A 12,830-nucleotide genomic window follows, 5' to 3' on the forward strand; every position below is an offset into this window, starting at 1 on the left:
GCATAGGCGTAACATTAGACCCCCTCAACTGATGAGCATACGAGTGAACTGTGCATTGACCTCCATGTTGTGATGCCCTCTTTGCGACATAGAAAAAGTGGCACATGATGCCAGGGCGGAAGAGGCAAAAAAAAAAGAAAAACAAAAAAAAAAAAATACATTGCGACAGTCCTCTAATTTTTAACCCCTTTTTTCTCACCACTGAGTATACAAATGGTGCGTACCGTAACTCATCCACATGTCGCTAAAGTGCCGGGCATGTGGACGAACACCCCCTTGTGGTACTCGAACTGCAAATTTATATGCCGTCGTCCCTGTTTATCTACCAAAAAAAAAAAAAAAAAAAAAAAAATCCGAAGGAGAGAAAACATAGGCTGCATTTATTGCATGTAAAAATAATTGTATCATGTGCACCATCAGAAAGTGGGGCAATTATAAACCAAATTGGTACTTTTTTTTTATTTTTTTGCAATTTTTTATATTTAAAAAGGCGTACACTTCCTCCTCTTGGCAGTAACATTTTTTTTTTTTAAAAAGATATTAATTCTTTTAAGTACACTCTTTTTAAAAATATACTTTTATTCTTTCCTTGCAAATTAAATTCCTCCACAAATTACCACGCAAACGTGCAAAATAAGCATATAACAGGAGAAAAAACAAAAAACCAAAAAAACTTTTGATTAATCTCTAACATTATTCAACTTCCTTTCACATCACTTTTTCGCTGAACGCGTTATTTTTACCACATAGAGATAGCGTTTTTACGTATTACTCTCTCTGAAGTTTTTCCCATAGTTTTATACCTTCCATCCACACCTAGGAAAAAATGGCCCACGTAATTACTCGTATTTCTGCCCGTGAAATTTTGGGTAAGCACTTGAGCGATGTAGCACTGCGTGTGCGTATGCCCGGATTGGTAGATAGCTGCACGGGATAGAGCGTTTGAGTATGCGCAGGTTTACCTTCACGAGGTGAAGCCCTGGCAGAGGTGTGGTACTTGTGTACGTGTTTGCTTCTCCTCCCTTTTTGTGATTGCACGTGTGCCGCGTGGTGTGATTGGCGCTATTCATTTGTGCGAATGTGTAGAGGGTCAGTTGGAGGATCGCCCCTCTGATGAGAGCGTCGAATAGAGCAGCCATCCTTTGAGCGCCTTTCCCTTTGGGAGAGTACTTTGGTGGTGTGGGCGAGCAGGGCGGCAAGCAATTTGGCGACGTAGCGTGCAACTAATTCGCTACGTGTGCTGCACCCATTTGTAAATGCGCGGTGTTGCAGATGCCCCTCGTGAATGACCCCTACGCAGGGGCAGATCACATAATTGGGCATGCCTATGAGGTGTGCTTCTCTCCGCCCCGAGACCAAAGAGGAGCAACGCTAACGGAGCGGAGAAGTGAACATTGTGTAGTACGCCTAGTGGGTGCCACCGCTAACCTAGTGCCAACCTCACCGATAACCCCGCCGCTAACCCCCGCGCAGACTCCCGAGGAAACCCAACCGTTGAAGTAGACCTCGAAACGAACGTCGGTATCTTCCGAGCCGCAGTGCCATCAGGAGCGTCCACAGGAATATACGAAGCGTTGGAGTTGAGAGACAATGACAAGAGCAGATACCTAGGAAAGGGTGTGCAGAAAGCCATCAAAAATATTAACGAGCACATTGCCCCCAAGTTGATTGGCCTAGATTGCAGAGAGCAGAAAAAAATCGACAACATGATGGTGGAAGAATTGGATGGAAGCAAAAACGAATGGGGATGGTCAAAAAGTAAGTTGGGAGCAAATGCCATTTTGGCAATTTCGATGGCTGTATGTAGAGCTGGAGCTGCCGCGAATAAGGTGTCCCTATACAAGTACTTAGCCCAATTGGCAGGAAAGAAAAATGACCAGATGGTTTTACCTGTCCCCTGTTTGAATGTAATAAATGGAGGATCTCACGCAGGAAACAAATTGTCCTTCCAAGAATTTATGATAGTCCCAGTTGGTGCTCCCAATTTTAAGGAGGCATTAAGATACGGAGCGGAAGTGTATCATACGCTAAAATCTGAGATTAAGAAAAAGTACGGCATTGATGCAACGAACGTAGGAGATGAGGGAGGATTTGCTCCAAACATATTAAATGCCAATGAGGCTTTGGATCTTCTAGTGAGTGCCATTAAAAGTGCTGGCTATGAAGGAAAGGTGAAGATCGCCATGGATGTTGCTGCGTCGGAATTTTACCAAGCTGATACGAAGACCTACGATTTGGACTTTAAAACGCCAAACAATGACAAGTCTTTAGTCAAAACGGGAGCTGAGTTGGTTAACCTCTACATCGATATGGTTAAGAAGTACCCAATTATTTCGATTGAAGATCCATTTGATCAGGACGATTGGGAAAATTACGCCAAGTTGACTGAGGCCATTGGTAAGGACGTCCAAATTGTGGGAGATGATTTACTTGTTACTAACCCTACGAGGATTACCAAAGCTTTGGAGAAGAAGGCCTGCAATGCTTTGTTGCTGAAAGTGAATCAAATAGGTTCCATTACCGAAGCTATTGAGGCTTGCTTACTATCGCAGAAGAACGACTGGGGTGTTATGGTTTCCCACAGATCTGGAGAGACAGAAGATGTTTTTATTGCCGACTTGGTGGTTGCTCTTAGAACCGGACAAATCAAAACTGGTGCTCCTTGCAGAAGTGAGAGGAATGCCAAGTATAACCAGTTGTTAAGGATTGAAGAATCCCTTGGAAGCAATGCCCTTTTCGCTGGAGAGAAATTTAGGCACCAATTAAGTTGAGCGTCCTCCGTACCCGAATGGGGGGTAGCCCCGTCTGGTGTGTGTTTGCCGCCCTCAGTTGGTGCCCCCACCAGTACGTATTGTGCAAAGGGGTAGTGTAGTGGTGCGAAAGAGAAGGTCATGGGAATTGCTAAACGGGAGGAGTGGTTTTTCCCCCCCAAGAAGCCATCCTCTTCCTTTCTCTCCCCACTGTCCCCACTTCCCCATTTCGCACATTGCGATAGCCCGAAGCTTTTCCGCCGTGCGCATACCTCAGTGTGTCTGCGCTGGCGTCCGTATCAGCGCCTGTATTTTCGTCCCTCCAGTGTGTGCTTCTTATTTATGCGCGTTTATATCAGCTTAGATACCCGCACGCGTCCTCACCCAGGCCTGTTGCGGGCACGCCCGAGCATATATTAACAGGGCCCCCTCGCACGCGAGTCTCCATTTTAGCCATCCACCCATCAGTACATCATCCATTTTAACTAGACGTGTACACGAACTTGTAAAACAGCGGCTCTGAAACGTAGACCTATTGGTCGGTTGGCAAACTTGCCAGGATGGCTCGACAGGAGAGGTGGCACGAAGCGGAGTGAGGCCCGTTTGATCGTCCCCATTTAGTCCCCCGTCGAGTTGACTCGGAATGTCACACAGATAATCTGATCAAGTGTGCGGCAAAAAGGCGCAGCTTCAGGCTGGCATTGAGCGGAACCGCCTCCACCGCGTAAAGGACACTCCTGTGTTACGTTGACAAAATTTTTACGCAATCGTCGCAGCAGAGGTGGTAGCCGCAGCCGAGGCAGTAATCGCCACCTCCATTCGCCGATTGACCCACCATTACGCAAAGCGAATTTTGCCAAAGGTCGAACAAAGAGGAAGTGGCCCTGCCCGTAGTCGCCAGGCAGCGTGTCGAAAAGGAAGCACGCGAGTGTCCCAGCTTTGCAAAAAAAAAAAAAAGCAGAACCAGTTTATCCAACATACGTTTTGCACGTTTTAAGAAGTTCGCCACTGATTTGTGGACAGCTTGTCGCTAACCTGCTGCCACTTTGCCACTTCACCGCTGCGTGGTGAATTCAGCCGCGCGGGAGAGCTCCGCGTCAGCACGTGTGTACACCCCAGGGGTAGGGGGAAGAAAAAAAAAAAAAAAAGGAAATCCAACCCATGCGGAAGGGGGAAAAACAAAACGAACAAAAGCGAAGTGCGGCGGAGGAAGGGAACCCAATTCAACGTAACCCCTAACTCTCACCCCCGCGGTGAGCAAAAGGAATTGCCGCAGCCCAGCCGGCACAAAGTGAACAGCTGTGTTGGAACAAATGGCAAGGAAAAAAAGAAAAAAAAAAAAATAGGTTTTTACAGAAAGGACGCTCGATCGCACAAGCGAACGGGCGAGAAGGCTGACCCTTTGGAAAAGCTTCTTACATGACTCTTCCTGTTCCCCCTCCACCCCTTCCTTGCGGATGTTCATTTTTTAAAAAAAAGGGCAACGCCACGTGCACACTCACCTATACATACACACCCGCGCATGTGATGATCAGCAAACTCTGAAAGTCGGGCAATTCGACGTGACCTTTGCTCTTCAGTTTTTCTTTTCTTTTTTTTTTTCTTTTTGTTTTGACCCTTCCCCTCAACGTGATGCGCTACACACTGAAGAATGAAACGTGAAAACGAATCTGTGGTTGTGTACTTGTGTCAGCAAAAAGAAAAAAAAAAAAAAAATTGCCAAAGTTGAGTTCGTCTATTTCGGTGGAACATGTTTCTTTTTTTTTTTTTTTCCATCCTTTTAACCATTTTTGTGTTTCCACAAGGTTGAACTTTGGCATTTTCGCTTTTACGGTTTGGAGTTTTTTTTTTTTTTACGCATTTTATGTGTTTCTCCTCCGTTTTGGTTTTTTTTTTTTTTTTTTTTTTTTCCCCCCTTCACTATACCTTTGCGAAGGACAACAACACTCTGCTTTTTACACAACAGAAAAATTGTTAAACTCAATTTAGTTTTTGTGTTCGCCCTTCCCGGTGTCACGTTTGTCCCCATTTGGGTACACCACAGTATTCGCTTCTCCTTGCTTCCCTCCCCGTTACGTCTTTTTTTTTGGGCCCCATTTGAAACTCCCCCATTTTGCGGATCGGCCTTCAGCAGAGGGGAAGCCACATTGATCAGATTGGAAGTGGACCCATCGCTGCTTCCAGAACGTGTTTCGCCAAGGGGAGAAGTAGCCTCGCATCCATAGGTACACCAGCGGGAAGAAGATAAAGGATCAAAGAAAGGGCTGACCCATAGTACAGGCCATTACATGCGATAGTATAAAAAAATAACCCACCATGTGCACATCACAGTAACAAATTAGAGACTCCCCCCCAGAAAAAGAAAAAAAATAGAGTACAAGAGGCACATTTTAGTGGACCCCTTTTTTTATTCTCCACGTGTCAGTTGGGAGCCGTGCATATACAAACACACATGGTCCTATTGGCCGACTGGGCGAAGGTCCCCATAGGAGCAGCACGACGTGCGAGCGTGTTTTTGCACATGCATACACATTTTTACGCCTGTGTACGCGCCCCGACGCAGTTGCCAAAAGGGAGAAGCACACAACAATGATGCAGCCAAACATGGAGGACAGGAAAGGCAGCAGCCGAGGAACTGCCCTAGGGAGAAGCGTAAACGGAGCCATAAAGCTCGTGTCAAAGGGTAAGAAGCGCAATCAGCATGGGGAGTTCATGCCGAATGGGTTGAATGTCAGCACGAGGAAGAAGAGCAGCAATAGGGGGGTACTCAACGGGGGGGTCGTCAACAGGGGGAGTGCCGCCCCTATCCACGGCGCTAACGATGGCAGCCGGAGAGAGCACTCCGTAAATAACGTTGACCAGTTCGAGCTGCAGTGCCGAGACTACCTAGACGGGGTTCTAAAGATAAGCGAATACGTGAAGCTGCCCAAGAGCATCAACAATGAGGAGGACAAGAAGAGGTGGAAGAAGGCCCAATGCTTACGTAACAAAATGAAGCAATACGATCAGCTCACGAGGAAAAAATTGTTCCAAAGAAAAAGTGTTAGTAATAAGGCAAAATTCAACAGGGAGAGGTACATTATATTAAATAAAATCCCCAGGTATAGGGAGGCCTTTCCTTCCGTCATGGACGACCCGTCAAACAAAATCAAGGAGGACATCATTCGTACGTACCTCAAGACACATGCTGCTTACTTCCTATCGGAGAGTCGAAACGGAAGCAGCCGCAAGTATGAAAATGGTTACAACATGAGTTTTGTGAAGAAGGGGCCCAACAGCTACCTGTGCAGGCACATGAACAAGGACGGGGAGGTGGATGCTTGTATGCGTTACTACTGCGGCTCCCCCCATGGGGGCCAGCACAGGACAGGCGGTACAAGGAACCACTCGAAGGGTACGAAGAAGGATTTGTCTTACAATTTGTGGAAGAAGATCATCCTCGAGGGGATAAAAAATGGCACCATTGGCGTGGGCGATGTGGGCGGCGTTGGCGGTATGAGCGGTGCTTGCGGCATGAGCCGTATGAGCAACGTTCGCGGAGCTCGCAGCGTGAGCGGGCGCGCTCCGAGCAAGTACGACATTTTCGTCAACGGGTCCTACCACAACCTGCGGAGCGTGACTGGCGGGGTGAACGACTCGGGGAAAGCGACCAGAAAAAGCGCCCTGAGTCGAAGCAGCCAAGCGAATAAAAAATTGTTAACAAGCACAAACGGTGCCTCCAACAGAATAATCCTACACAATGACAAAAGGGAAGATGCATATGAATTGAATTCGAGTAGAACGAACGGGAGAATGTCTCCCCCCCATGCGAAGGTTGTTAAAAATTCCTCCACGTACAATTCCTCTGTGGACTCGAAAGAGGCGCGCACACAAGGGGGAGGATCCACCCCAAGCCGCACCCCACACACGACTATATTAAATACCCACAGTCAGCAATCAAAAGGGAACTCCCTCTGTTCGGACGAATCGATGAAGAGACTTATGTACGACAAGTGCAATGTAGAAAGTGAGAAGTTCTTTTACAAAAAAGATCGATTTTCTTTACTAGGTCGGATTAAGAAAAACAAAGAGATCGAGGTGAGGCTCGTGTTGAACAAGGTGTAACGCGGGAAAGTGCGCTTCTCACAAGAAGGGGAAATAATATCCCCCTCGATGAGGTAGCCTTGTCCAGAAGACTCAAAACCACTTAACAGATTCGACGCATTGAAGAAGAAAAAAAAAAAAAACATGTTTCACCTGAACATGTGTGCATTTTTTTTTTTTTTTTTTTTTTTTTCTGTTCATATTGTGTACTTCCCCCTCGCATGGCTAGCCAAAATGTCGAGCTGAGGATTTCCCAATTTTCTCCTCCCCTCGTTTATCCAAAAGATAAGATTTAATGTAACATTGTTGTATGTTTGACTTGTGCGTTTTTTTTTCTTTTTTTTTTCCGTCCATTGGCCCCTACGTCGTTCTCCATTTTTTAGTTTTTTAAAAGTAACCGCGTCGCAGTTGTGAAGACAGCTGCTTTGCAAGTTCATGTAAAAATTTGCACTTTAGTATAATTTTTTTAAATTAAAAAAAAACAAAGGGGAAATGTGCCCCGCGGAGGGGAGCCGGGCAGAGCAAAAGTTAGCAGAGCAAAAGTGAGCATAGTAAAGCTCAGCAGAGCAAAGCTAAGCAATGCAACGTGGATTGGGGAAAACAAAAGGGGGTCCCTTACGGCGCAGCCCCCAGGCGTGTCAGCGAGGTTTCTCCATGTATGTGGTGCAACGGGAGCGAGTCATCGGAAAGGCGCAGTGGAAAGCACACAGAGGTGTGCACTCCGCCGCTTACATTGGCAGTTTAGACGCACAGTTTACACACGCCGCTTACACACGCCGCTTACACACGCCGCTTACGCACGCCGCTTACACATGCAGCTTGCAAACGCCGCTCACACAGGGCGGTCACCTCCCACCGCAGCAACAAAGCTTTATAATTTTGAAAATGAACCGGATGATCAAATTTATAAGTCTTCTGATGAAGGTGAAGGTCAGGCGAATAACGATGTAGAACAGAATTAACGCCGCCACGCACTTCAGCAGCTTGATAAGGATTAGCCTTTTAATTTCATTCGCACTGACGGCATCCTTCCCAGGTCGTAAAGTATGCATATCTGCGGTCCCTGCATTTGCGGGTCCCTCTTTCAACTTTTTAAGTAAATAATTGACAGCGTCAAATATGAAGGTGCCATTTTTAACTATGTCTGTGTGGTTTACAAGGGAAGCACCATCCATGAAATTTAATTTGTAGTCACTTCCATCATTTTTGTTAAATAAGTCAAGGTAGCCTCTTTCTGCATTTTCACTTTTGTTTGTTTGATTTTTGTTAAACTCGTCCGATTCGTCTTGCCCCTTTTTTTTCTTCTTCTTCTGGTTATCTTCACTTAATTGCCTGTCATTCCTCGGGGGGTTAACCCCATTTGGGTCGTTTATGTTGATACCTTTCGCGGAAGTGAAGAAGGTCGAGGGGCCCAGACAGACCAACCCGCTTAGGAACAAGAACAAGAAAAAAAGAAAGGCGTTTTTTCTGATTTTTTTTTTTTTCCTTTTTTTCTTTTTGAATCGCTCATCGGGGTGATCTCCGCGACCGCCATGGTGGATCAGCTCGTTTGCGCGTTCCATCTAAGGGGGGGAGTCCTTATCGGTGATGGCGCTGTTAGCGGTATTGGCGATATTGGCGGTTTTGGCTGTATTGACTGTGTTGGCGGTCCTGAGGGTGGTAATGGCGGGGGCGATGAGGAGGGGCGCTTCTCTTCTCTTCCCGGGGTGGCGCTCTCAACCCAGTCTCTACTTAGCCATTGCTGTAGTCGGCACGTTAGTGCATCGGAGCGTCATTAAATATTCTCCTCGGAGAGGCTAACCTGCGACGCGTTTTGTTTTGCGCAAAGTTGCGATTGAAGAAGCGGGGTTGGAGACGCGAAAATGGAGAAACTAAGGGACCGAAACGAAGCTTCAGAAACCAAGTTAGGAGAAAAGACATTCGGGAATTTCACCCTCAGGATTATCACCCACAATATGATGCCATTAAATTTTTTTTTTTTTTTTTTTGTCTACTTTGAAGCTATATGCCTTACACGTAGGAACCGCGTGCACACAGCAGGACGCGCGGGGGTCCCGCACGTTGGGCGTTACCCCGTTAAGCGTTCATTTGGTTCGCAGAGAAGGGGGGTTATACCTTTTTCGTAGGAGATCACATGGGAGGCTACGCGAGGGGATACACAGAGGCCTGAATTTCTGCTCACTGTGCGGTGGGTCCTCCTTGGTTCTAATTGAACGAACCAGATGAGAGGGGTCCCCTCGCACTCTCCACAATTTCGCGCAGCCATCAGCGTACAGGGAAAGAGACGATGTTTCCTTTCAAACCTTACGAACCCAATAAGCATATAGCATTGCGCTTTCTGCTATTGGTATAGAGAAGAGGCATTATTTTTCTTTACGCAGGTGCGTCGTCCATGGGGGGATGGGTCCCTCCCGATTGAAGAATTCTTTCGTTTCATTGCAATGAAATGGAAGGAGTTCATCCCAATGTGATATATTTTATCTTTTCCTTTTCCAATGGTCGCCACCTTTCTTTTGCAAAAATGTAGTTTACCCCTTTTTTTTCTTTTCCTCCTTGGGGGCCTGTGGGCATTTAAGGGTTTCCCCTCGAAAAATGGCAATCCGGTAAATCACCCCTCTGGCGATGTGCCAAACGGGGGGAAGAAAAAGGAAAACACATCCATCGTCGTTGCTTCAGGGCTGCTTAAATTATGCCTAAACGTGCACCAAAAATTTTCACGCACGGAATAATTCATGCGTGATTCGCAGCATGCATTTTGGGCAGGCGGGGCGCACAAATCGGCGAAGCAGAAAATAAAAAAAAAAAAATGCAACATTTAAGTGGGAAAAAGAGCAAATTGCATGAGGACGCTTAGCTAAGCGGATTTATTTAAGCTGAAAGGAATGCCTTCGGAAAAGCGCGAGCATAGCGAGATTTTCCAAACGTTTTATTTCCAACCTTCTGTGGAGGCCGCTGCACAATTTTGCGCGTTCACCTGGGCGGCAGTTTGATTTGACTTTGCCCTGTGGCGAGGCGCGCGTTGAGGGGTTGCCAACGTGGTTATCCCAGTTAGCGGTTGTTATCCCCGCTTAGCAATTGTTACCCCTGTTCTGCGGTTTTCCTGACCAACCCATGATGAGGCGCCAAAATGACGTGAAGGGGGAGAACCTTTTGCAAGAAGCACAAACTGGAAGGAGACTCTCCGCCGAAGTGTCCACATAGTGCAGCGGCCTAGAAGCAGTTAGCAAGGGCTGGGCGGTGGAGCGAGCGTCGTGGGGGCAGGGGGGAAAAAAAGACCCCAGGCAGGGCAACCAATGTACACCACGTCGCGTGCGGGTCATTTCGGTGGAAAGTTGGCGAATTGGTGGATAGTGGCTGGGGGGGTGTCTCGCTAAGGGGAGAGGTGCACACAGTGTGTCATCCCCCTGCAGCGCTTATATTGTGGGACCCCCCACGCTTCCCTGAAGGCAGCGCGACTCCGCCGCACCACCGCTCCACCGCGCACACTCACAGCCAGCAGCTCACACCACGATGATAAAGCTGGAGGAGGTGTTCACGCTCGAAATTTTAATAAAAATTTTGAGCAAGATTTTCGTGAAGGGGAACTACTGCATAACGAAGGAAGACATCAACACGAAGAACTGCCGAGTGATGATTTTCGAGTCCAAGCTGGAGATGCCCAATTTGAAGAAAAACGGAGAGGAAGAATTTATGAACATGCTCTTCTATTTCCACAACAAAAATTATTTGTTCTTCATTGTATACTGCCTGAACAAGAAGAATATCGTCTACCTAAATTTTTTCAACCCCCTACTAAGTGAGAAGGAGAGTATCGAGTCGATCAATTTGTTTTTCATTAACAACTTCTTCCCGCATATCATTTTGGGCCTCAACAATGGAAAGGTCTTTCTATATAACCACGAAGGAATTATCTGCATGCAGAACAAATTTGTAGATAGTAAAATTAAGCTAATTTTTTTGGAGCGCCATAAGGAGTACATCCTCTTGGTGTATGAAAACAACACCGTGGTGAACACAAACATTTATTTGATCAAACGAGCGTTGGAAATCAACTCGAAAGTTTTGCCATTCGATTACTGCTTCACCGTTAATAAAAATATGAGCATAAATCATATCTTTTTAAGGAACGCTAATTATTCTCCTGAAGTTTTTAAAAAAGATTTATATTGCACGTACAGTAGGGACGACCTGACTAGGTACATCAGCGATGCGATTAATTCGCAGCAACCTCAGTTTAATAGAATTGCTAATGCCAATTATGTAATCACGTCCAAGAGTATAACCATTTCTATAAGTTGTCTCATTCGACCGAATCCTTCTAATGACCTTTTAACGAAGAAGGAAAATTTTGGTGCATCAGAAAAGCTTAGTTCTAGGATTAATAATTTTTTGAAAAATATGTTTACGAAAAAGAGTGACTCCTCTGCTGCGATGGTAGCTGCGTCTGCTTCTTCAGGGGGGACAACTTCTCCAGCGGTAGGACCTTCAGTGGGTTCCCCCTCCACAGCGTTGTCCCTTCCTTCTTCTAGTGCTGCATCTGGCTCCGCTGGGGTGCAGCCCACAGAAGCAAGTGCCATCCCACACCATAGCATGCCCAATACGTATGGAAACACAACGGATAACCTCAACACGCAAGTGGTTCACAGCTTTAACGATGCGAAGAGGCAAATTATTGACATTTGCATTTGCCCTTGGAATCAAAACTTGGTATTGGCGTTAGACAATTTAGGAAGGATCTGCCTCTTTAACATTTGCACGTTGAGCATTTTGCACATGTGGAAGAGTTACCGCTCGGCTTTTATGAGCTTTATTCAGAGGAGGAAGGTGGGCAGTCGTCCTTCGGCTAGCGTGCCCAAGGGGGGGGCCGCCGCCACTGGCACGAACGCAGCTGCGACTGCAAATGCAAATGCAAATGCAACTACAACTGTTACCGCGAGTGCAACCGCGACTGGCCAGGGCGAAAGCGCAGAGCAGCTGAACGACAAGGCAATTCTGTTTTACCTCAAGAGCAGGAACTTGATCGAAATTTGGGACCTCAAGACGCTGCACAAGGTGTATAGCGTGCGCACCTATGAGGACCCCCAGCTCTTCAAAATATTTTTTGCAGACCACGACGTGCCGAACAAGATTTACTTCTTCAGCACCAGCCACCACGTCTTCCTCATGAACACCAACTTTGAGTTGTTCCACGTTAAGTGGCCGGCCTGACGCGCCGCGGTGGTGCCAATTGTGGAGGTGTCAATCGCGGTGGTGTCAATCGTAGTGGTGTCAATCGTAGTGGTGTCAATCGCAGTGGTGTCAATCGCAGTGGTGTCAATCGCAGTGGTGTGAGTATTCACTACGCGGAATAATCGCTCCTTTTTTTTTTTTCCCCCCACCCGCTTCTCCCCTGCGATGCCTCCCTTAGCCACAGGGGGGTCCTCCTCGTCATTTTTATTAACCCATATTGTCGTCCCCGTTATGCTCATCACTTCCCCTTTTTGTTCTCACCACCTGTGAAGAGACACCACCGCGACTTTTGTTTAACAGTTTGCCCCTACCTGCGAAGCGTTTACTACGGTGTATATGTCACCCATATGCTGCGCATTTACCGCGTGGGTGCCACCCTTTCGACAACGTTCGGCGGCCGCCCCCTCGTGGCTTGCCCAGATTGCCCATTCCAGTTAGGTAAAAAGGTTTATTAAAGGAAACCTCCCCGCGTGGCCTGTTGGTTCTCATCCGGCGGGGTGCACTGGAGAGGGTCTTCCTTTCGTTCCATCGGAGGGTAAACGCATCTCAATATAGGTTGTGAAAAAAAAAAAAAAAAAAGGAAAAAAAAAAAAAGAAAAAAAAAAAAAAGGAAAAAAAAAAAAAGAAAAAAAAAAAAAAGGGAAAAAAAAAGAAAAAAAAAAAGGAAAAAAAAAAAAAGGCGATCGGGAGTTCCCTACAGCAGAGTACGTTGCGCCTCCGCACGGGGGGGAAAATAACCGCGTGCGGGTGAAAATGTGTACGTGTATA

General features: G+C 46.6%; 4 protein-coding genes across 4 annotated transcripts, besides 13 other annotated features; 3 read left to right on the forward strand and 1 right to left on the reverse strand.

The window, feature by feature from the left end:
* The first annotated feature begins 218 nt into the window (after positions 1 to 218).
* Positions 219 to 241: a microsatellite.
* Positions 242 to 531: 290 nt separating this feature from the next.
* Positions 532 to 3,298, forward strand: PVX_095015 (enolase, putative). The gene is made up of 2 exons (XM_001614421.1): positions 532 to 869; positions 1,474 to 3,298. Exons 1-2 carry the CDS (start codon positions 827 to 829, stop codon positions 2,769 to 2,771), a joined length of 1,341 nt encoding a protein of 446 aa, XP_001614471.1. The 5' UTR covers positions 532 to 826; the 3' UTR covers positions 2,772 to 3,298.
* Positions 2,816 to 2,835: a microsatellite.
* Positions 3,127 to 3,150: a microsatellite.
* An 868-nt stretch (positions 3,299 to 4,166) lies between the features above and the next one.
* Positions 4,167 to 4,194: a microsatellite.
* Positions 4,195 to 5,354: 1,160 nt separating this feature from the next.
* On the forward strand, positions 5,355 to 6,854 carry PVX_095020 (hypothetical protein, conserved; the record flags this gene model as incomplete). Its single annotated transcript, XM_001614422.1, has 1 exon — positions 5,355 to 6,854. The coding sequence occupies one exon, from the start codon at positions 5,355 to 5,357 to the stop codon at positions 6,852 to 6,854; it is 1,500 nt and encodes a 499-aa protein (XP_001614472.1).
* Positions 6,296 to 6,334: a microsatellite.
* Positions 6,521 to 6,545: a microsatellite.
* Positions 6,855 to 7,141: 287 nt separating the features above from the next.
* Positions 7,142 to 7,164: a microsatellite.
* A 514-nt stretch (positions 7,165 to 7,678) lies between these two features.
* PVX_095025 (hypothetical protein, conserved) lies at positions 7,679 to 9,539 on the reverse strand (the record flags this gene model as incomplete). Its single annotated transcript, XM_001614423.1, has 2 exons — positions 8,635 to 9,539; positions 7,679 to 8,483 (listed from the first exon to the last, which is right to left on the reverse strand). The coding sequence occupies exon 2, from the start codon at positions 8,393 to 8,395 to the stop codon at positions 7,679 to 7,681; it is 717 nt and encodes a 238-aa protein (XP_001614473.1). The 5' UTR covers positions 8,396 to 8,483; positions 8,635 to 9,539.
* Positions 7,946 to 7,972: a microsatellite.
* Positions 9,171 to 9,191: a microsatellite.
* A 126-nt stretch (positions 9,540 to 9,665) lies between the features above and the next one.
* Positions 9,666 to 9,691: a microsatellite.
* Positions 9,692 to 10,113: 422 nt separating this feature from the next.
* On the forward strand, positions 10,114 to 12,373 carry PVX_095030 (hypothetical protein, conserved). Its single transcript, XM_001614424.1, has one exon. The coding sequence runs from the start codon at positions 10,344 to 10,346 to the stop codon at positions 12,039 to 12,041; it is 1,698 nt and encodes a 565-aa protein (XP_001614474.1). The 5' UTR covers positions 10,114 to 10,343; the 3' UTR covers positions 12,042 to 12,373.
* Positions 10,737 to 10,760: a microsatellite.
* Positions 11,395 to 11,424: a microsatellite.
* Positions 11,596 to 11,620: a microsatellite.
* Positions 12,374 to 12,830: the final 457 nt, after the last annotated feature.

Source organism: Plasmodium vivax, chromosome 8, assembly GCF_000002415.2.
Source record: "Plasmodium vivax chromosome 8, whole genome shotgun sequence".
NCBI classification, from domain to species: Eukaryota; Apicomplexa; class Aconoidasida; order Haemosporida; family Plasmodiidae; genus Plasmodium; species Plasmodium vivax.